General features: G+C 41.3%; 1 protein-coding gene across 4 annotated transcripts in view; it reads left to right on the top strand.

Moving 5' to 3' along the window:
* Nucleotides 1-24,731, top strand: part of spire1b (spire-type actin nucleation factor 1b) — a 55,371-nt gene that overhangs the window by 16,331 nt on the left and 14,309 nt on the right. For 2 of the 4 annotated variants that reach the window (XM_078171982.1, XM_033641051.2), the window contains exons 3-9: nucleotides 3,881-4,117; nucleotides 7,101-7,226; nucleotides 18,751-18,825; nucleotides 19,207-19,371; nucleotides 20,422-20,508; nucleotides 21,876-22,005; nucleotides 22,614-22,655. In XM_078171982.1, coding sequence (XP_078028108.1) covers nucleotides 3,881-4,117; nucleotides 7,101-7,226; nucleotides 18,751-18,825; nucleotides 19,207-19,371; nucleotides 20,422-20,508; nucleotides 21,876-22,005; nucleotides 22,614-22,655 — 862 coding nt within the window. The remainder of the gene's footprint in view (nucleotides 1-3,880; nucleotides 4,118-7,100; nucleotides 7,227-18,750; nucleotides 18,826-19,206; nucleotides 19,372-20,421; nucleotides 20,509-21,875; nucleotides 22,006-22,613; nucleotides 22,656-24,731) is intronic. The other 2 variants (XM_033641050.2, XM_033641052.2) reach the window with 1 other exon arrangement.

Below are 24,731 nucleotides of genomic sequence, written 5' to 3'. Positions count from 1 at the left end.
AAGGTCCAATGCTGGGTAAATCCAAACACCAAGGAAGTGAATGAAACACCAATAATATATTTCAAAATGCGTCACACTCCTGATGCCTTAAATCTCTGTCAAAAGTTTAATTTACGGCAGCTTCTTCTGCCAGATAAAAAACACATTTTTATCATTGAGTGGAAAAAAATGAGAGCAAAAGAATTGCTAAACCCATTTGCTGCAGCCTTTCATCTGTTTCATCCACTTGTACTTTTGTAGATCAGATATTGTTACAGCCTTTGACTGAATTCTTGAAGTCGTGGTTTTTAGATAAGCTTCAGATAAGAAATGGGAGCCTGAAAATCCACATGCTTAACACATAAAACCATTAGCTGCTGAGCAGGGCAGATCAGTCCATAGCTGCCACATTTTCTACATTATGCTCTCACTGTCTGCCGAAGAGGATTTCTTAGTTATAGCCTGAGGTTACGGCAGGTCCCTGGAGGAGTATGTTTGCATGTGCAGCCTTTGTGTGTGTGTGTGTGTGTGTGTGTGTGTCTGCATGGTGTCATATATCATTGAGCGTGGATCCGGGTGGAGCTTAGACAAAGAGGTGGCATTCAGCTGGTCCCCCCTGAGGAAACCCAGCTCTTACGCACTGATGGAGGAGAGGAGGACAGATCTCTCATATGACTCCTCCTCCCTCTATGAATGTCCATTGATCTGCCCTTGATCTTCAGGTCTGCACACACAGACACTCTATGTGATTCTGTTTCCCATGATGTCTCACTGCTCTCTGCCCTACGTGACCTCTGGGATCCATTCAGTGACTCGTCATCTCATTCATTTCTCTTATTCCTGCCTCTTGGTACATTTCTGTCTCTGATCCTTTTCTTTCTCACTCCTTCCTGCATCCTCAATCCCCCTTTCCTCAGTTTCTGTTCTCTCAGTGTTTTATATGCTGTCTCGCTCCCTCTCGGTCTTTTCTCAGTGCTCAGGGCTGCAGAATAATCCCCTGTGTGATTTCCTACTCTTCTCTTTTGTCTTGGCTTTGGCATTGCCGCCTTTATCCACCATGACGCTCCAATTTCAGGGCAGATTGAGTGCTTTAACAGAAGATAGCTTCTCTTTACCTTTAGCATCTCCCTACATTTTGGTGCTCGGGGTCTAGAAAATAAAATGTATTATTATGACTTTTGTCATTATTACTACATTAAAAAAATGGTGATACATGGTGATACATTTAAAGGATAGGTTGTATTAGAGTACAATGATTAAGGATTGGTGTGTTGATGTTTGTTGAAGTGAAGGGGGATACCTCAGACCTCTTGCAAGAAGCTAATGTTGAGATACTACCAGACTCACTTTCTCAATTTACTAAAGTCATTTTTTGCTTGTTTTTCCTCTGGGTTTGATTTTTTGACCATAGATGTGATAATATGAAATTCTGTTGCTAAGATGATTCCTTTGTCTTGGATTTCAAAACAATACCATGGTTTAAATTCAAAAGCCTAGCTCATTCCACATAAATGTATGAATGATTGTGTTTGTTGTGAGTTTCAGCAAAATGGCTGTAAAAAGAAAGGGATCTAATAAAAGTTGAACTCACACCAAGATTACCACTTAAAACTGCTCTAATTTATTTTTTTATTTGAACACTTAGAATGACGCAATTACATTAAAGGTGTCGCTCGCTGTGATGAACGCACAGAAAATTCACCAGCTCTGCAGGTCCCCTCAGCTCCACAGTTATTCAGTTCAGTGCTTTCAGTTCAGTGTGTTCTCATCCCAGGTGAAGGCAACAAAAGCATGTGGTTAGGTTTAGAACAGGACATCATGGTTTGGTTTAAAATAAGCATGGTTGTTACTAATGTCATGCTAAGTCACATGAAATACATTACTAGCACACTATGTTGTTATGAAACAACTCCATTTACTGTTGGTTTCACATGGGAAATATATGGCAGGAATATATGGCAGGCGCCCGGTTGAAAGTCTGGTGTTTGTTGTGGGGACTTTATCAAACTTTATATTTTGATGGTTGCCAGTGGCGTTACTGCCACTGGCCGGTGCCTTTCATAGCACCACGAAAGGTGCCTTTGTGCATTAGTATCTTACCTGGACGTTCACTGACATAGCTGTGGTATTTGACGACCTTAGTTGTTGGCCACCACAGTAACTACTGCCGCCACCCAGTGTGTATAACACTACTGTGAAAGGTGCCTTTGTGCATCGATATCTAACACCCACATCAAAGACAAAGTGGCAATACATTATGAGAATGGGCTATTTCATCTCTGTTTCTAACACAGCAGAAAGATAATCCCACTCTACATGCCCAATACTAAATGGCATCAGATAAATTAGCGACTAGCTAAGCTACTAGCAAAGTTAGCATCTAGAGGTGCCATGCCATTGTTCCAAAGGCTCAGATTTCCATGATCCATAAAATGTCTCATTGAACTGAAAGCCCACTTGTCCGATGGCCCAATATCCCAAAACCAAACGCACATTGCTCCGAAAGGCCATTTCTCCATAAAAACACTATACAGCACCTCTACTATGGCCAAGGCATGACCTGCCTCCTCTCTGCCACAATGGGCGGTCCCCCACATGGTGACACATGTAGCAGCTCAAGAGCCAAACATTCCCCTTAGGAGTTGGTGGAGACCAAAATAGAGCTAAAATAAGAGTAACACGACTCTAAATGAATGCTAATGTTGCTGTGTGTCTGCTGGATGTGTAAATGAGAAACATTCTGCATTCAGTTGCTGTAATCAGCTTAAAGTTTTGATGGTGAAACATCATATATCATAAGGTCCATAAAACCATCTTAAGCCATTATAATGTACAGAATGTTGTAACACTGCTGGGCTTGTTGTTAATGCTTAATGCACCATTGTGACAAATGTAACCTCTGTGTAAAAATGCTAATCTTTTAAGCTTAAATAGAAATATGCTGCTTTTTAAGCCTTTTACTGCCATTAAATGTTGTCACTGAAACTGATTTAAGTACTCTAAAATACCAACTTTAAAAGCCATCTTTCAGACCTAGAGGGTGAGTATTCATGCTAAAAATGTTGGGTGGCGTATCATTCAAACCTCAGACAGTGAACAAATGGCAGATGATCTCTTACATATCTTGGCTCTTGCCTCTGAATATTCAGAATTCTTTCATCCTTTAAAAGACTGACTATCTTCGTGAGGACATGTGATGATAGTGTTTTCCTTTATGCGTCAGTTAATCACAAGATCTAGGCCTACTATCAGTAATCTGCTCCCAGCGTCAGCCTGTCAGAGGCCAGTGTGTGTTTGTGTGTGTGTGTGTGTGCATGAATGACGGAGGAAGCTCTCCTGTCAAAGGTTGAGTCATGAGGTCACCATATTACAGCTGTTCAGCTCAGGCTTGGCACACAAAAGAGGATCATATTGCATAACAAAGACATAAATCCATATTTGTTTTTATGACGTGGCAGATGAACAACAGAACAATGTACGAAAAAAAAATACTGCATTCTCTACAAATGAATGTAGGCCTATTGTTTGCTTAATATTTGTACATCCCATTGTTTTATAATCAGTCAGCAGCTGTTTAGCTGGATATTACTTACAGTGTGTACAACCTATTTGCATTGTAAGTCATCAACATTGTTGGAGGCTAATGTTCATAAAGAAAAAGAACATCCTAGCATCTAGGCTAGATGCTTTAAATTGTACAAGTAAGGGTTAATGCCCGACGAGGTGTCCATTATCAGGAATTAATGGACTTCGCGGAGGCATGAACCGTCCTCCGTGAAGTCCATTCAATGGAGTTGACCACCACATAAATGAGTGTAAAATGAAAAAGTGACCCAGAATGCATAAGACTGAGGTCAGATAATGTGAAGTTAATTTTTGGCTGTCTCTTGTTATTTCTCAGGTCATCGAGTCTCTGGGCATTATGATCTACAAGGCTCTGGATTACGGGCTGAAGGAGAATGAGGAGAGGGAGCTCAGCCCTCCTCTGGAGCAGCTCATCGACCTCATGACCAATATGGCCGAGGCTGAGAGGGACGCCTGCCCTGACGAAGGCTATGAGGCCACAGAGGAAGAGGATGAGGCGGAGGACGACCCTGACAACATCTCCAGCATCCATGGCTATAGAGATATCCTCAAGGTACGAACAGTAGCTGAGTAGGTGACTGTGGCTATCTTTTCTCTGTTTGTGTTGCCATTGGTGGCTATTTATATTTAAGCTAACAAGCTAACTAATTTTTGTTGATTTTAAACAAAACAGTATTGCTGTTGCTGGAGATGTAAACCACATCACTTCCTGTACAGTAGCTAAAGGTGCAGGAGTGATGACATCAGCAACTTTGTGAAAAGCTCCCAGATTTTTTTAACTAAGAGAGCGTGAAGCTGTCACACAAAAAAAGCTGAAAAAAGACACTGGGCCCTGTGTTTTTTCTCTAGGCGGCCACATGCAGCCGCATAAGCTCTACTCATTAAGAACAGTAAAAAGACGCTGGCTCTCAGAAAAAAAATGCTATGTGGACACAGGCCCTTAGAGGCTAGCTGGTGAACATGTAGTGGAGCATTCAACTGGCAGCCTCAGAGACTGACAAATGAAGCTGATGTGAAAGTGCCTGCAGTTCATTGAATGACCACTTGAGGCTGTCTCCATAACAGGGTATCTCCTCAGAGACTGCAATATTAAACTGCCCAACTTCACAGCATAAATAAACATTTTTACAGTCAAAAAACAGTCTTGGTCTATATAGCTAATTTCAACATTCATGACAACTGTACAGGGGGTGAACTTTATATAGGCTAACTCATGTCTTTACGTATTACGAAGGCCCAAAGTTAAGCATATTTAAGGGTGAGGCTGCTTCAGAGACAGCGAAGCATCACCACAGTATATGAGTCAGATCCAGCCCGTGCTCCTCCACATCTGCACCCTCTCGTCCAAATATAGTAACTTCTGGCTTCAAGAAAATTAGTTTGGCATCTCGGAGAAGGGTAGCTCGCCCAACACACACTATTATGTGCTCACCTTTTTTTTCTGATCCAGATGTTGAGGAGGTTTTTACTGTAAGCCAAATTATCTAAAACAAATGGACCTACTGATTCAAACCAGTAAAAACACTGAATAAAGCTGTTCATTGCAGTTAGGCTTCTAACTACAGTGTCCAATAAGAAAACAGGAACGGCCCTATCTGGAGCCAGTGTTGAGTTTGTCTGTTCTGGGCTACTGTAGAAACATGGCGGTGCAACATAGCAGTCTCCATAAACAAGGGCCTGCTCCCTATGCGGATATAAAGTGCTCTTTCTAAAAACAAAAAGACAACCATTCTTATTTTCAGGTGATTATACACTAAATAAAATGTACTATATTATATTACATGTCTGCCGGTATATATCCCCCTAATCCTGCACACTGGACCTTTAATTTTAAGTTGCTTTATATGGAAATATGTTTCTTGAACATAATCCACTGACAGATTCCAGAAACAGATGATATCAGTGAGGGTAACTGTTCAGGAAAAGATGCTTTTGAGAAAATGACAATGTTAAACATGGCTCTGTACACGGAGATTACAACCACAGAGCAGTCTGGCTCCCAGCCCCATCCTTGCTGGGAGTTATGTATCTCTGCCGTCCAATGGAGCACAGAGTCACTGTGTCAGGACTCACATGGCCTCACACTGTTTACATAATGACCACATACACAGTCAAACACACAATACACACACACACACACAAACACACACATACACACCAGCGCTGCTCTCCAAGGTATCTGAGCAGCGTGGCAGTCTGGCTGGCCCGATGGCGAGCTAGCTGTCAGTTCCATTCGTTGTCTCAGTGTTGTTGTCTCTGTGTGCACCCTCAGTTTACCTTTTGTCCTACTGTACTAACCCTGGCTGACTTAAAATACACTATTAACTGTTTTTAACTTAGTGCCACAAGAAAATAATAACAACAACTGCATATTCATTTACCCTGGGTACAGCTTTTTTGTGTTATTCACACACTTGTGATAGGATGTGGGCAGGATAAAGGGCACAGAGAGACAGTTATCTGGTATTTTCTGTGGTTAGTGAAATTTTCTCTTACTGGAAAAATGGTCGCTATGAGCATGCCAAGCATCGGCCAGAGGGCACCTTCTGTTCCTCTGAGAGAGACAAGGACGTATTCTCTCATCACTGTTGGTGTGTGTTTGTGCAGGAGCAACAGCATGGCTGACCTCAGGCATAGTTGTCTTGTCAATTGTGTTCAGCAGTCAATAACAGTTGTTTACAAACTGTGCAACTGTCTGTTTTTTTTTTCTGTGCTTATGTGTGTATCCCTTAGCGAGGCTCCACAGTTTGACATCACCACTCTGATATTCTGGATGTGCAGAGCAGACTTGGCAAAATGCAAATGAAGTTTCTGTGATACAGAAGAATGCTATGTAGTATTGAGCTTCAACAATTAGTCAGTTAACTACTTATTTGATCTACAGAAAGTAAATCAGTAAGAATTTTGATAATCAATAATGATTTTGAGTAATTTCTAAAGTAAAAAATGCTGGTTGCAGCATCTGAAATGTGAATATTTACTTGTTTCTTTTTACCATTAAAAATTGAATTTCTTTGGGTTTTGGGATCTTGATTGGACAAAGCAAAACAACAAAACCAAAGTAAACATTTTTACCCATTTTCTGACATTTAAAGACCAAGTGATTAACTGATTTATCAAGAAAATAATTGGAATACCCACAGATAACTAAAATAACTGTAAGCTGCAGCCCTAATGCAGTCCCGTCTTTTTCCTTCTCCTAGGCAATCAGTGTTGTTGCTGGAGATGTGTTGCCTAAAAGTTGCCTCTAAGCGAACAAGCCAGCATGCAAAATTATCGTCATGTTTTTAGAAAGTAGTTCACATGTAATGTTGACAAAGCACAGTGGACCCCACACATGCCTGCCAGAGGGTGATTTATATAAATCCCTTCACTGAGTATGTGACAGTCAGTAATATCAAATAATATGGACATTGAAAAACGTTTTATTGCACTCTGTGAAATATCATTTTTGTGTCATGTGTATAATTAATACCACTGTGTGAACTGACAGTCTCTCTCTTTCTCTGTCTTTCACTATCCTCTTGCTCTTGCAGCTGTGCACAGTTCATCTACCCAGTCTATCAGATGCCCCCAGTCACTATCAGGCAGTGTGTCGGGCTCTGTACACAGAAACCAGGGAGCTGGGTACTTTCCTGGACAAGATCAGGAGTGCCAAAGAGGTGGGTCCTTATCATCATCATCATCATCATCATCATCATCATCACTGCATCCACATTCCAGCTCTGGGCTCATATGGCTCTTTTTCCAGACACATTAACTGCAGTTTAAGTAATCAGGCATGTTTAAGTTAAACATTATACAGCACATATCGGAGCATTATCATTTGGATATGGTGAATGCATAAGCTATGGCTTTATAGTTTCAGCCTTCAGTAAAAACACAGCCTAAATTTACTGCACATGCCACTCCCCTCTGATGAAAGGTTACAGGATGATTGTTGACCTTTATATGAAGGAAGGCACATTTTGAGAGGATCAGCACTGTGACCTTACATGCCCCATGCACCACACTAATCAACTTAACTCTCCATCTGTGGGTACTGGTGACAGTGTTAGTGTTGTGGAAGTTAGTTAGTGCCGACTGTATGATTGGTTCGCTTGTAAAAGGTTTCAAGTCACTATCCATTTTGAAGAAAATAATCTGGGCTATAAAAATGTGTGAAAATCACTTGATGAATATTTTCCTTGTAAGTACACACAATACATGTACAGTATTTAGTGACTGTGGTTACTGTGGTACAGTAGTATTTAAGAATTTCACAAACATTTCTACAGTGTCAGTTTTTCTCTCTGCTTGTGAATTAAAGTGATAGTTTGGATTTTTTGGAAGTGAGGTTTTAGTTATAGATGTTAGTCGGAATGCCCCCAGTTTGGAGAAGCATCCCAGAGTCCAATATGGAAGCTAAGCAATGTACTGCTCTGGATGGGGGTTTGCAACAAAATACATTTTAGTCACCTAAAAATATTGCCACCTAAAAAAAAAGAATAGTACACTATATTGGCAGTGTTCTCGCTGCTTTATCTTTACGTCAGACAGCCTGTTCAGTCAGGGAAGTTATTATTGTCTTCAGTTCCCCATCTATGCTCTCGTCAAAGCGACCAGACTCCACTGACGAAAACAGTGATTTTACCTTGGTGAACATGGGAACTGCTGGTCTAATGTTGCCTTTATGAGTAAGTTAGTGTTATTGTTTGACTTTGGTGAATCCAAACTAATCCTTTTTAACACCCTAGTGATACAATAACACAAACAAACTAACTGAAGGAGGCAGCGGTAGACCAATAGCTCCAATGTTTAGTGATGTTAATTCACCATTTTTCTTAATGGGGTCCAGCTTTGAAGAGAGGGATATAACAGCTTCAGTTCTCCATCAGAAATCACTGTCTGACATGAGGGTAAAGCAGGGGAAATAATCTCAACGTAGCAAAAACAAGCTAAAATAGGTTTTATTACTGATCTGTCCACAACAGTATATCACTTAGCTTTCATGTTGGACTCCAGCCTGCTTCTCCAAAAAATCTGAACTATCCCTTTAAAGGTTCAAATGAGGAAACCAGCCGAGCATAAAGAAGCAATCCGTCCTGTCTGTCTCAGTAATAAGCCATCATTTCAGAGGAGACTGTCTGGACCGTAGCATGTAATAGGCATGGACATAACAGAGAGACACACACAGACATGAAGACAGCGCTCAGACAGCCGCGTCTCCTCTGTGACAGAGCAGAGGCGGTCAGCTGATACAGAAGTGCATCTGTGGTAATCAGTGTGACTAAAGTAATGAAAGGACACGTCAGTGCACAGCCTAGTTTTCTCAAGCTATGACGTAACACCCAATAACTCTGACTCATGTCTTTCACAAGCAGCTTCTCCTCATGTTTATGCATCACTCAGTGCTTATAACACGCAGGAACAAGTGGACAAAACCTGTCATGTGTTTTACATCAAGTAGAAACTCCATTTTATGCCAAAAATTTAGTGGGTATGTGCATAAAACATCACACAAAGAAAAAAAACACTCTCAAGTTGACAACCTTCCCTTAAAAGCATCTTAAAGATTCTTTAATCACCCATAAATCATACATATATTCATTAGAATCAACCCTGGGTCCTTTAATCTGTGATGCATCAAATCCCCCCTAATTTGCAATATTTGGGTACTGGCCACTTGAATAAACATTAAAGGGATAGTACAGATTTTTCTTTTATGTTGGGCTGTATGAGGTAAGCAAGTAATGTGTAGGCTAAATAAATACCTGAATATTAACCCCACTAATCTTTTTAACTAAGCTATTGGAGGCATGAGACAGATTTTAAGACTTCACTTTAAGGCCCTTAAAGTTACTTATTACATGGCTATTCCACCTTAATATTGCAATATAAAAAGTTTATGAAAATAAAATGAAAGAAAACTGCATATAATAGCGGTCTTAAACTTCCCAGCACCTGCACCATTGAAAAAACGTATGCAAATTAGCACTTCTACTCACTTCCAGTGGGTGGAAGTGGCATCTGTATCCATCCATCAAAGCTAATTGCAAGTTTTCTTGTGAAATCAGCACCTAAAAATCTTCTTTCGTCAGTGTGAATCAGGTGTCAAATGTGTTTTAATGAGAATGGTTTCATGTTAATATTGATTTGTGAAGATTTTTTTAGTTTGTTTAGATTCATTTGAAACTTAAATTGAACCTTTTGCCTGATAGTTATTGTGTGTCTTGTGGATACTCTGGTGAGGGACTGTTCGGTAGTTATTGGTAGGGAAGAGGGGGTCAGCAAAGAGGGAAGATATTGTAATTTTTCTTGGTTGAAGTTGGGGAGGTCTGACTTTTTCAGAAGAGCAGGGAGGGGTTTTTTGTATTTTTCTTATCCCAGATTTATATTTTAGTGTAAAATAGTTGCACCAAAATACACCTTTGCCATTGCAGAGAACAACAGTTCAGCCTCTATTTTAAGGTTGTATTAAAGTATTTATTGATGGTGCACATTAGAAGTTCAATCAAGATATTAAGGTATAAACTGGGGTACATGATTAAAAGTGCCGTATGTTACTCTGGAGAAAGATGGTTAATTGCTGACTCTCATTCCAGGTCGTCAAATACAGACACTTTGGGTTGGTAGTCGTAATGAACCATCAACTCAAAGTGTTGGTACTTGCCAACCTGGGAATGAGAGTCAACAATAAACTAACTTTCTCTAGAGTTACATAAAGGATTTTGAAACAGGTACTAGTTTAAGACTACATATTGTTTGACATGATGTAATAACGCCGAGGGAGCCTTTTACAGAGTGAAACACAATGTTCAGCCCCCCTCATCGCCCCAATCACTTTTCTATAGCCACTTAAAAAAGTGATCAAATTTTAGGATTACTGTGGGTTATGTTTTAGAGATAGTAAAGTAAATCAGTTAACTTGTGCTGTTCATTTCTAGAGGAAAGGAGGATTTTTCAACCTGGCCGAAGTAGACATTTGAGTGAAAAGACTAAATATTTGTGCTTTTTTTGTTTTTCTTGACAAAATAGCAGTTATCAGCAGCTTTTGTACAAACTGGCCAAGAGTACGTCACAAGTGTTGTAATGTCCAAACAGTCTGATGCAACCGTGCAGTGTGCAGATGACAGGTCATGCTCTCACACCCTGCATGCTGACAGGTTGAATGGGCCACTGTGAAGAAAGAGCGACATGTTTGTTATGCATGTCCGACATGGATGTCAGTATCTGGAGACATGCTGACTCTCAATCTGCCAAGAGCACAAAGTTCAACTTCTCACAGCTAATATTCAGAGAGGCATGATTCACATAATCACGTGTAAGACTCTTATTGCAGTGATAGGAACGTCTGTGATGTAATGTGTTTTCAACTTCCCACATACCACAAAGGATTAATGTTCATTCAGTGTATTATTGGTATGCTGTCTGTTAAGGGTCATGTGTTTATAATCAGGAGGGGGGCTGGCAGGTGATTTCCAATTATTTTCCTCAGTGATCTGTGCTTAGCTGGGTTGCACAGTGAGAATGCATCATAATCACTGCTGTCTGCTTAATGAAGAGGCTTGAGAAGTGGCTTGGGGAAAATTAAAATGAGTTCATAACATAATTCTATCATCACAAATACATTATCGGCTTATTTTCATGTTTCCCAAGTTCACATTGAGGCTGCCACTCGAAACACAAAGACATTTCTTGTCTCTGTAGAGGGTCGCAATTTTTTTATTCTTCAACTCATTCATTAAGATCAAGTGCAGGAGTCAGGTTTGGGCTTTGTCTCTCCTCAGGAGCATTTTGGAGCTCAGCTGTGGGTTGGAACATTTCCCGTGAGGAGTGGTGTTTGAGTGTGTGTGTGTGTGTTCCACCTCAGGGTTCCTTCCTGCTATGCACTACCGCTGCTGCCCTTTTAGTGTGCGTAATGCATCTGAGTGAATAGAGGGGATTTGGTTGGTTGCATAACTCTGTGAGGAGAGAGGACTTATTGCAGTGTGGAGAGGGCTGAGAAAGAAGCCTCAAACAGAGGAAATTGGGGACTGCAGCCTTCTTAGACTAGAAAGTAAGGAACTAATGATTTTGACCGGTGCACCACAGTGACATTGATGTTTGTGGTTTTGAACAGCTATTGGATGGACTGCCATTGTCAGGCTTACTGTTCATGATCTCCACAGGATTAATTGTATTCTCTTAGCTGATTCTCTGACTTTTTATCTAGCGGCATCATCAGGTCAAAATCTCAGTGTGTTCAGTTCTTTTGTTTATGACCAAAAAGCGCAAAACTTAAGACATTCCCATTGCCCATGACTCAGTCTTGATATTCCCCTTTTGTTAAAATGGCAAATGTGCCTTAATTCTTTTGAAACTCAACGTTCCTGGGTGTATCATGGATGTATAAATTAGACTGGATACCAAGTTTGAGGTGGGGCCCCATTCATTACTATAATAGTTGCTCAGCGCTGCATAAAGCTGAAAAGGCTTGATTTCTGCAGTATGAAATTACCCACATCTTCCTCATTGTGAAGCTCACAGTGCAGGTGCACTAGAGACTTAGGGGCCATATCCACCAAAGCGTTTTTTCCTGAGGCTAATGAATTTTTAAAATTGTTTAAAATGGGAGCGCTATGTATTTACACAGCGCTAGCCAGCATGTCATGGCACTTGCCATGAATTCCGGGCTGAGCGCTGCTGGTTGGGCGTTTTTTTTTTTTTTTTTCTGAACACAGAGCTTTGAAAAATGTTAAACTCTGGGTAAAAACATTTTGCTTATCACTGTCACTTCAGCCATTCAGTCACAGTGGAGAAGGGACAGATACCACGAAGACCAACCATCGTTACATGTCCAAGTGCTAATAACAACAACAATGGAGGAGAAATCTATTAATATACTGTATATATTTTATGTTTCCTTTCTCCCTTCATGCCTCTGCCTTCCCTTCATCCAGAGCAATTACACCACCTTGTTCCGACATGTTTACTTCCATTCATATTCCCTATCATAGCAACCAGACACAAGCAAAGTGTCTCAGCTGAAAAAATGGTGTGCTCCTTGTGCTGGGCATTTCCTGAGGAGTGCCTGGCATTTTCAGCTGGGAAAAAAAATGCTTTGGTGGACACAGGGCCTCACGGTGACCAAGCAGCTAACTCCTGGTTTGGCCCTCTGCTTGAATTAGGATTAAAAGATAAAATTATTATATTGCTATTATTGGGTGTTTTTGCCTTTTATTGATAGTGTAGCTGAGGAGAGACAGGAAAGATGGGAAAGAGAGGGGGGATAACATGCAGCGAAGGACCACAGGTCGGAATCAAACCAAGGTCACTGCAAAGGACTCAGTCTACAGTACAGGCCAAAAGTTTGGACACACCTTCTCATTCAATGCGTTTTCTTTATTTTCATGACTATTTACATTGTAGATTCTCACTGAAGGCATCAAAACTATGAATGAACACATGTGGAGTTATGTACTTAACAAAAAAAGGTGAAATAACTGAAAACATGTTTTATATTCTAGTTTCTTCAAAATAGCCACCCTTTGCTCTGATTACTGCTTTGCACACTCTTGGCATTCTCTCCATGAGCTTCAAGAGGTAGTCACCTGAAATGGTTTTCCAACAGTCTTGAAGGAGTTCCCAGAGGTGTTTAGCACTTGTTGGCCCCTTTGCCTTCACTCTGCGGTCCAGCTCACCCCAAACCATCTCGATTGGGTTCAGGTCCGGTGACTGTGGAGGCCAGGTCATCTGCCGCAGCACTCCATCACTCTCCTTCTTGGTCAAATAGCCCTTACACAGCCTGGAGGTGTGTTTGGGGTCATTGTCCTGTTGAAAAATAAATGATCGTCCAACTAAACGCAAACCGGATGGGATGGCATGTCGCTGCAGGATGCTGTGGTAGCCATGCTGGTTCAGTGTGCCTTCAATTTTGAATAAATCCCCAACAGTGTCACCAGCAAAACACCCCCACACCATCACACCTCCTCCTCCATGCTTCACAGTGGGAACCAGGCATGTGGAATCCATCCGTTCACCTTTTCTGCGTCTCACAAAGACACGGCGGTTGGAACCAAAGATCTCAAATTTGGACTCATCAGACCAAAGCACAGATTTCCACTGGTCTAATGTCCATTCCTTGTGTTTCTTGGCCCAAACAAATCTCTTCTGCTTGTTGCCTCTCCTTAGCAGTGGTTTCCTAGCAGCTATTTGACCATGAAGGCCTGATTAGCGCAGTCTGCTCTTAACAGTTGTTCTAGAGATGGGTCTGCTGCTAGAACTCTGTGTGGCATTCATCTGGTCTCTGATCTGAGCTGCTGTTAACTTGCGATTTCTGAGGCTGGTGACTCGGATGAACTTATCCTCAGAAGCAGAGGTGACTCTTGGTCTTCCTTTCCTGGGTCGGTCCTCATGTGTGCCAGTTTCGTTGTAGCGCTTGATGGTTTTTGCGACTCCACTTGGGGAAACATTTAAAGTTTTTGCAATTTTCCGGACTGACTGACCTTCATTTCTTAAAGTAATGATGGCCACTCGTTTTTCTTTAGTTAGCTGATTGGTTCTTGCCATAATATGAATTTTAACAGTTGTCCAATAGGGCTGTCGGCTGTGTATTAACCTGACTTCTGCACAACACATCTGATGGTCCCAACCCCATTGATAAAGCAAGAAATTCCACTAATTAACCCTGATAAGGCACACCTGTGAAGTGGAAACCATTTCAGGTGACTACCTCTTGAAGCTCATGGAGAGAATGCCAAGAGTGTGCAAAGCAGTAATCAGAGCAAAGGGTGGCTATTTTGAAGAAACTAGAATATAAAACATGTTTTCAGTTATTTCACCTTTTTTTGTTAAGTACATAACTCCACATGTGTTCATTCATAGTTTTGATGCCTTCAGTGAGAATCTACAATGTAAATAGTCATGAAAATAAAGAAAACGCATTGAATGAGAAGGTGTGTCCAAACTTTTGGCCTGTACTGTATATGAGGCGCACGATCTAGCAGTTGAGCCAGAGGTTGCCCTGCGGAAAAAAAATATTTAATCATGTGGCTCTCCTAGGCATTCAAAATGTTATCAGACTAAATGGATCAAATCCCTATAGTGAAACAAGTCATTGCTGGGGGGCTGTGATGCTCAAAATAATTTATTTACTGATTTAAGACATCTCTATCACAATGTAAGTCTGTGGGAAACAGTCGTTTTAGGACCCATAGCATCACATGATGGAGCCAGAAGTTGTAATTCAACTTTTGACCACTTTGTAAAATTAGCTTCACAGGTAGGTGCTGTTCTGGGAGCTTGCTTTATGTGTCCATGTCACTGCCATTACACTGTTTACATGGTTTTTGGGTCTTTGTTGAATGTGTAATATTAAAGAATAAGTGTAAATGTAAATAAACACAAGGAGGAATTTATAACAAACAGGTCAACAATAAAATGATAGATATTAAAATCAAAGAGTGCATGCAACCTCACGTCAGTGTCATCATCATCAACACATGTGAAAGTGTTGTGAAGCATCACGGTGAGTGTGAGGCAAGGTCATTTAGACCACGATGCGTGTGTGTGTGTGTGTGTGTGTGTGTGTGTGTGTGTGTATATATATAAGTGTGTGCGTGAGATACCCAGGGGGGCTCTGAACAGCCCTCTCACCCCCACTTCCCAGTCTGTAAGGCAGAGCTGTGCCAACCCACAGTGGATGCATGTTTGTTCGTCCACCACCACCAGCCCTGACTGCCAAACAGTCGCTTTGTCTCTCCACAAAGACGCCTCCTGCTGCTAGAGATTTACAGAAAAGCAACTGAATTAGTGGTGATTCACAGAAACAACTCTGGCTCCTGTTTGCTCGTGGATAAGTGCTTCTTGTCAGCTGTTGAGAGCTAAAAACGAATAACAACTAGAGCAGAATTACTGACGAGAAAAAATGAGGCTGTAGATGCAGTCGGTAATTGCCCTGATTATTCATGTGGACTTGCAGCAGTAGGACTGTTGGTTTTGTCCACACCAGGGTTGCTGTGTTGTCTGAATTAAAATGCTGTTCCCATCAAGTGCAAAGCGTTGCTTAATCAAACCTTTTGAAATGGAAATATGTGGCTTTGATGTGATTTCATGACAAGCCACTCATACCAATGAGATAATGGTGTTGATTAAAGGCAAGTGAGTTAATCTCTCTTTGTGCTCTTCACTGGATAGATTAGCAGTGCTATGATTTGATGGACTGTTATAAACCATTAAGCACTTCAGTGCGACCTTGTGACACTAAAGAACTGTATACACTGTATAGGCATGCAGAGTTATGATGCATTATGCTGTGAGTGATGTTATGTAACTGCTACAGTCCAGTGGAGGCAGCTGTTCCCCTGGCAGGATGATGGTGAATTGTGATTTCCCGGTGGGCTGAGGTCTTAACTCTGCAGTCAGCTGGGCAGACTCCCGTGATTGTGTTATCAATCCTTCCTCAGCTGTGACGTGACAAGAACAATCTCACCAGAAACATAAGCCAGAGGGAACATATTTTCTGTCTGCCTACTGATTTAAAATGCTCACATAGTTTTTGTTACATTTTTTTTCTTCTCTTGCTGTGTCACACTCTCTCTATTACAAACACACACATACACACACACAGTGTCCTCTGCTGAACTGTGAAAGCACCAGCAGAGGAATGCAGGTTGCTCCTTGTTTCCCACAGATAGGCTGTCAGTCAGACTGACAGTGTTTCACAACACTCTAATGGCCTCACGTTGTGCAGGTTCACACAGGTGTAGGATGGAGGAGCCGGACTTTCTGTACTGCATGATAACAAGGGACTGTCTCAGGTTCATTTCGTTTCTTTTTGCTTGTACCTTACATGAGAATTGAATATGTGACATGTTTTGTGTTATTTTGATGGCTGATACTACAATAACAGTTCACCCCTAAATCAAAATTACATATTTTTCTTCTTACTTGTAGTGCTATTTATCAATCAATCAATCAATTTTTTTTTATCTACCCAATATATTTATTTCTTTTCAATTTTGGTCACAAATTTGTTAAAATCCATGTAAGTGAGCACTTTAATTTTCCAAGATAATCCATCTACCTGACAGGTGTAGCATACCAAGATGCTGATTAAACAGCATCATTACTACAAAGGTGTGTGTTGGGATGGTCACAATAAAAGGCTACTCTACAATGTGCAGTTTTATCTTTAAAAAAGACATTTATTAGGATTTCACATGTCTTAGCATATTACTCTACCACACAAACATTTGCTGAAATGCAAATAAGCTTTTTCAAAGACGAAATTTTAAAGCTATAGTGCGTAACTTCTGTCGCCTCCCAGCGGATAATGCGTTATTACAACTAATAAGCCGGCGGCACTTCCATGTACACAGAGTAACACTCGTCAGTCGCCACACACCGTGTAAACAGAGTAACACTCGCTACACACCGTGTACACAATGCTACACAATGTGGCGAACACCAGGCTGCTAACATTACATAACGTTCATAGCACCATTTCCAAGAAAATAATAAAGTACTAGGTCCAGTACATGTAACAGCAACACATACTACTCATAATATAATTATAAACCAAGTCACTTACTTATCCAACAGCAGCAAGGCAACATCCGTGTCTGCCCTCAGCCCAATTTCTTCCTTCAGGGCTATCCACCAAAGAAAAGCGACGCCAATGCAAATCCTTGTTTGCCTTCTCCGTCGGTCACTTTCCTTCTTTGCTAATAGACCTTCAGCCGAACGTCCAGGCTTTTTCTTTGTGGTAGGATCCACTTCTGAACCGTGTCTCGGCCGCTTCTTTGTTGCTTTCTCTTTCTACCTGCGCTCTACCTCTTGCTATGACACTCTCCGCTCTTCCTCCCCCTCCCTTCTTGTTATGAGGAAGCATTTCCTGTGCACCAGCGCGGGAATGTCGCCGGTCGACACGCATACTAAAAATGATATATATTGAAAAATACCGCGAGATGTTAGAGGAGCCGATCGGCTTAATCAGCATTGTGTCATCTCCACTAGTAGTGGCTTGGGTGAAACGGACATTTACGGACCTGTAGAAGTTACGCACTATAGCTTTAACTTGACATGGTGGAAAAAAGGGCAATATGGTGGTGTTGTGGTTAGCACTGACACCTCACAACAAGAGGGTTCCTAGTTTGAACCCCAGGATGGGGGAGCCCCTCTGTGTAGAGTTAGCACGTTCTTCTTATGTCAGCATGGGTTTTCTCCAGCTTGCTCCTACAGTAAAAGACATGCAGGTTAGGTCAACTGGTGACTCTAAGTTTCCTGTAGGTGTGAATATAAGCGTGAATGGTTGTCTGTCTCTATGTGTCAGCCCTGTGATAGTCTGGCAACCTGTCCGGGGTGTACCCTGCCTCTGGCCCACTGTCAGCTGGGATAGAATGACTGGTGATAAAAGCAACATTACTCATGTGTCCCATTAAGACATGACAGTGTGACAGTTAGCCAGCGTGCACACTACCAGGACTCTTGAAGCAGCTAAATTCAACTCAGCCATCATCAATTTAATTATTTGCACCTGTGCTTTTCTTTCCATGACATGTCAAAATGTCTTCAAGGAAACTTCCTCTCTAAAAATGCTCATTTTAAAGAAATCCAAACTGTATAGTGGATATTCAGTGGCGAATTCAATGTAGAAATGGTATTGGTTGGTAAGGCAGTGTTTGCAATGCTAATATGCTCACAATGACAATGCTAACATGCTAGAGTTTAGCGGGTAATGATTACCACGGTCACTTTCTTTACTTACCATTAAAGCATACTAGCATTTGCTGACATTAAGAATTAGCACTAGGCACAAAGCACAGTCAAAGTGGCCAAGGGACCAGTAAGGTTATTTATGGTGGAACATAGCATTTTTTCATGTTTTGTTTCGTTAGACTATGAATGGTTATTTTTAGGTAGCGCCATTCTTGTGAAGACACACGTAAGGTGATGATGGTGAGCGGTGGTGCATCACATATTAAAAGCTCCTGTTAGCTGCCTGCTTGTGTAAAATTGAAATTAAAAGGCACCAAGTGTCTGCCTTTAAAAAAATATCTTTCCACAACGGTAACAGTTTAAACAGGAGAAACATATATGACTTTGTTTGTCCACATTTACTGGCTCATTATCCTTTTTGGCTTCTTCATTTCCTGATGTCTCATAAAGTCTCTCTGATTTCTTTTTTTTATATTCAACCTCTGTCTCTCTCTCTCTTTCCACCAGAACCTCCGTAAGATGGAGGAAGAGTCATCAGAGGAGCCTGGCAGAGACCTGAATGAACTACAGAATTCTGACTGGGTAGGCAACTACTGTAGACTCCTGACCTCTGTTCTCCGGCCTCAACTAATCCTTTCTCTTGATCAAAGACTAACTCGACTAAAATACATGGGAAAAATCACACCTCCTTTTGATTTCATATCAAAGATTCTCCATCTGCATGTTCACATAAAGAAATATTTATGAATCCATGTTACACTCTAAATAGACAGTGATTAAAGAGCTTCCCAGGAACCATTTTGAGATGGATAGAACCGCTGTCCTTGATGAACCCTCCTTGCTCTGTGTGCACAGAGAGGTCAGAGCACAGATGATTGCTGTTGTCAAGATAAATTCATATTCAAAGGGTCATGGTATTTTCTGCTTCCCCTTTCCCATGCTGCCCTTTGCTTCCTCCGCCAGGCTCGATTCTGGGTTCAGGTGATGAGGGACTTGCGTGAAGGAGTCAAGCTGAAGAAGGTGCAGGAGCGTCAGTACAACCCTCTGCCCATCGAGTACCAGCTCACTCCCTATGAGATGCTCATGGACGACATCAGGTCCAAGCGCTACAAACTGCGTAAAGTCATGGTCAGTGTCCAGTCTGGATCATAAATAGAAACTGATGCCACATGTACGTCACCTGCTTGCTTCCCCTCTGCTGTACTGTTGTTCCGGTCTCATGGGAAAGATGGGATGATGCTCTTATTGATACCAGTGTTTCATTTATTTGGTGATATGAAAGATCCATCAATTTTCTGTTATCGCTTAAAACCTCTTAAGGGTCACGGGGGGCTGGAGCTGATCCCAGCTGGTTCAAACCCGATATAAAGGATGTGGAGGCATTTTGAGTTGACGCTTTTGAGGCTGCAATACCTCTTTTATGGCAACCATAAGCCATTTGACATGGCTGGTAATATTATAGAAACAATTAGATGGTTTATTAATTGGTTGTTTTGACCTAAAATGAATTGTGTGATCCAGGATGAAGCAAGCTTTTGCTAGTCTTGCAACAGGTGATTTTATTTATCTCTGCACCCAACCCAGTCGCCAAAAAAATGCTGCCATTGTATGTTTCTACAAAACCATGAATGCATTACATATTATTATGTAGCCAATACATTAAACACTGTGAATAATGTGTGGTTAGGTGTAGGTGAGAAAACCACTTGATTATGATCAGGAAAAGATCATGTTTCGGCTTAAAATGCGTGGTTATGGTGGCACAATCCCAGCAGGAAAAATAGCAATTTATAAGTAAAAAACAAACGCTTTACATAGCACTCGCTATATCACTAACAGTTTTGTTGTTTGTTGGTCTCAAACAGTGGTCTGCAGCTTAGCAGGAATCTTGCCTACATCCATTATACTAGCTCCATCTTCTGATGACAAAATATACTATGTCACTTTAGAAACATTAATATAATATGTATGAAATGTGCACACATTTTCCTCTGGTGACTGGACTGTTGTACCAGACTGACTTTTCCATGTCCCACACTCCAGTTAGTAAATAACCCTCTGAAACATGTGGGATTTGTGAGATACATTTACACGAGTGATAGAAGCACTCAAGCCATTTCTGTCTTTGTGTCTGTGTGTGCCTTTTTTCGTATTCTTTTTCTTGTTCTGTTGTTTCAGATAAATGGAGACATCCCACCCAGGTTAAAGAAAAGCGCTCATGAAGTCATCCTGGAGTTCATCAGGTCCAGACCACCTCTCAACCCTGTAAGTATGATCTAAGAGCATGGATTTAAATATCACAACCCATCCTTGTGCAGCCTGTGAAAACATGTGTTGATTAGAACAGACCAGTGAACTCTCTTCAAATGAAAGTATCATCAAACATTTGGCCAGAACAGTGGATTCCAACCTTTTTAAGCTTGCTACCTCTTATAAGCCTGGTTGAAACCTCAATTTTTCTTTATAAATGTATATTTGCCAGAGCTAAAAAGGAAAGTTTAGACCTTGTTATTGGATTAACATTAAAACTGAAGATAGTAACACTAATTCTCTTACAAGAATTAAGAATTAAGAGACCAGCCCACCACAAGGCAGATACACCTGGTGACACAGTGCTGAGGTGTACAGAACTTAAGTGCAAGAAAGGAGCCACCAGTGTCATGCCTATCAATGCCCAGACAATGTTCTCACAACTAGCATCCTTCATCTGGGAAGGAGAGAAACAGAGGGCTGACCCCTGAGACTCACCTTCCCATCTAAAATCACAACAACCAACATATGGTCAGCCTTCGTCCTCTGGTCCAACTCTTGCCAGCGTGTCTTCATCGCTGAGCTGAAGATGCCCTGGGAGGATGCTGTAGATGTGGCATATGAAGGGAAAACACTGGGATATTTCACCCTTGCAGCAGAAGCAGAGGAGTGAGGCTGGAATGCAAAAGTGTGTCCAGTTCAGGTGGGTTGCAGGGGCTTTATAGCCCGTTCCACCGCAAGGCTCCTGGGGGAAGGAGGGGTCAGAGGGCAGGCCCATAGGAAGGCAATCAAAAGGAATCGGCACTGGCTGAAAAGAAGACATGCTGTCCAGGCTAACCATTAGACACACACGCACATCTTGTCACCCTGTGGTGGGCCTACCTCAGCTGAGGGTGTCTTGTGATAAAAGGCTAGAACATCCAATGACGTCGAGGTACACTACTAAAAATGTGTCAGAATAGTAGAAACATCATCTAGTGGGCATCTCCGAGAACAACCCAACACAAGTCAGTTGTAATGCAGAAACCTCAGGGAATCCTCTTCTGTTAATTAATCATTCAGTATATTAAAAAAAAACAGTCTAGCCTCTCTGTAAAACATGAATGTTAAAGCTTTCTAATTCAAGTCCCACTGCACTGTGAGCTCAGTAAAATGCTGAGTTCATCAGTTCTCTGTTGATACGAATCTCACTGCAGAACTAGCAGGCCCTGTTTCAGCAGGGCTCAGCTCTCGGTCATGAGACGAACAATCAGTCACAGGAGATATGAGGAGGTGGTGATGAAAACACATATATAACCCTGTCTGTTTGTGTCACTTGTTGTATTCCTCTCTACCTACTCTCTGTCACCATCTATATTTTACCCATCGTCAACCTGCGCTAGGTGTCAGCTCGTAAGCTGAAGCCGCAGACTCAGCCTCCTCCAACGCTGCATGAACGGATCTTAGAGGAAATCAAATCAGAGAGGAAACTTCGACCAGTGTCGCCCGGTGAGGTCCGCAGGGGAAGACTGGGTAAGGAAACTCACCTCCTCTTTGTTGCTGCACACACACGTACACACTCTCATGCACATAAAAACATACTTCACTGTGAAATATATTTTTGAAGCTGAAGTATGGAGCTGATGCTTGCACCTGCTGGGACGAGTTCAGATGAGAAATGTGTTGTAGCTTCATGCTTTAGTTCCTTTTACACTTTACTACATTATTATTTGGGCCTCTGTTCTTTGCTGTTCTATCTAATGTTGCCTAACCTTTTACATTTGTGTTGCAACTAATGCCTGTTATTATTTTTTTGACAACACTGTTTGCAATATAGCAGAAGTTTAACATGGATAATGATGCTAAGTGTCTGCAATCCCTTTAATACTACCAACACTAACACCACTACTGTTTCTTAATGTCAGTAATCTTTTACCATTGGCTGTGGCTTATTTGAAATCCTATTATCTCCCATCATGAAAGTGGTTATACTTCAGTGATCTGAAGCTACACAATAAGTGTGCTATACCCCTGCATGTCTTGCCAAATACTGTACACGCAGATTACACCTTGTAATGCCTTAATTTACCTCCTAATCACAAGCAATAACTGTCCGATGCCATGACTGTTTCTCGTTGCAGTAATACGGCCACTTAGCATGTCTTTCAGTTTTGATGCGTCAGGTAAAGTCTACCTCGCTGCTTATCTGGCTTTTTATCTCTTTCTGTTTCCTTCCTTGTTGTGGCTGCTCATCTGCTCTCCCAGCCTGCACACACATCAAACATACTGTATCAGCACACCACACACACATTTCATGCCATGCTTCAGTGGTTGGTGATGGTCGGCTGTGGTCAGTGGGGGTGAAACATGGTGATGTGGGGCACTGGTCAATAGGAGGACACTGATGAGAGCAAAGCAGTGAGCAACAAAGAGTAGAGCTGTAGTCGGGCAGAGCAACCATTCAGTCTTACACATGGGTTAGGGTGCTCAATATATTCAAATTTGACTGCTTCTAGTATTTAGTCTTTCACCTTGGAAAAAGTAAATTATTGTGTGATACAACATGTAGAGATACAACAGGCTGGCTGCAGTTTCCCACCAATATTTGATCCAAAGTTTGCAAAAACAACTCAGCATGTGAGCACAGAAGTCAAGATAAATAGTTGACAGAGAGGATAAGTGCTTGAAACATCCAGCTTCTGCCTCTCTAAGTGGTAGCAGAATGAGTGCAACCTTGACTAAACCTGCTGGAAAATACACAAGAAAGGGACAAAGCAGAAACACGATCTGTCACAACCAATCTATTTTCTGTGATAACATACTTTTGTACATTGGATAAAAAACCTTGGTATAAGTGAATTAGGGGACTTAACCAGGCCCGCAGGAAAGCTGCTCAGCTTTGCGGTAAATTTTTCCCAGTAGCCACACATGGTGTTGCAGCGAAAAAAATCCCCTGCGTCTCAAAAAGCCTTTTTCCCCACAGACCACCGTTATAAAGAGATGTCTGTGAAACTGTTGACAGGACACCTCAAACTGCAAACAATGTCAATTATGAATCTTTCTTTTCTGAATTTTTGAGCCATGGTGGTTTTATATTTGAGGCTTTATTTTCACTTTCCTCAAGCCAAGGAAGGGGATTTAAAAATCTGTGACATCATCAACATGTATAGTCTATGAGCCGAACTCACGGGCAAGGCCAGCGGGAGAAACACCACTGCGCATATTCAGTGGGCCGAAGTTAACCCGAAAGCTAGAAAACTTTTTTAGCATATGCGCCCGGCGAGCAACGCCATTGGAATGAATAGGTGCCATCTTGGCGTGTGGTATCTATTTGTTAGTAAAATCTATGGACTTAACTCAGTACCCTGTAGGTTGTCAATGTCCTTGTTCACAGGCTTACATTTCTGGTGAGGTGCACGTCAGGCTACGTGTATAAAAGTATAAATCCTGCTTTCGAAAGCTGCATCAAAGTTACATGACCCTTTTTCATGTGTTCACAAACAATTTTTTCCGTTGTTTTGACATGTAGATGCCAAATGTAATGCTTTTAAAACAGTATCCTTATCTCATGACAGTATGAGAGGTGTTCTGACAACAATTTGGAGAACTATGGATCTGTTATATTTATCACTCATAATATGAATATTAATTATTTTCCATTTTTATTCTGCAAAATAACAGAAATGGAACTGATCGCCTGTACATACAGTATTGCATGTCATATTTTTACCTCCATTTTTAATCTTGTTATCTGGGAAGAAACAAGAAAAGAGTTGATAGTTATTATGATGGCAACATGGGCAGTTTCATTACATGTACACTTCTCACTGCCTGTGGTTTTTAACACAAGGGAAATCTAACTTCCTATCACCATCTGGCTGTCCTAAAGGAAAAGATTAAACTCAGTTGGCTGATTGGAACAGATCCCATCATCTCACTGGCAGATTGGGATATTCAAAGGACTTCACAGCTCTTGGTGCTATGTGTTTTAGATACAAACGGAAACCAGAACACTTATTTATGTTTAAAGAGATGACTAAATGATTGGCCAGTGACGGTTTAAAATGATGTAACATCAGCCAGCCGAGTTTTAGTCTTTTTTAGTTGTATAACTGCCGAGTACATCTTGTGCTTATGAGGAACTCTGTAGGAAGAGTTGTGAAATGATACTATTGTTGCCTCAGTGCATCTTTTTTTAGAGGATATCATTTTGGCATCATCATTCTCAGTGATGAAATGTAGGGTGCAGCACATACAGT

Source organism: Epinephelus lanceolatus, chromosome 10 (genome assembly GCF_041903045.1).
Source record: "Epinephelus lanceolatus isolate andai-2023 chromosome 10, ASM4190304v1, whole genome shotgun sequence".
NCBI lineage: Eukaryota > Metazoa > Chordata > Actinopteri > Perciformes > Serranidae > Epinephelus > Epinephelus lanceolatus.
The sequence above is the reverse complement of the archived record's forward strand: the minus strand, read 5'-3'. Positions and strand labels throughout refer to the sequence as shown.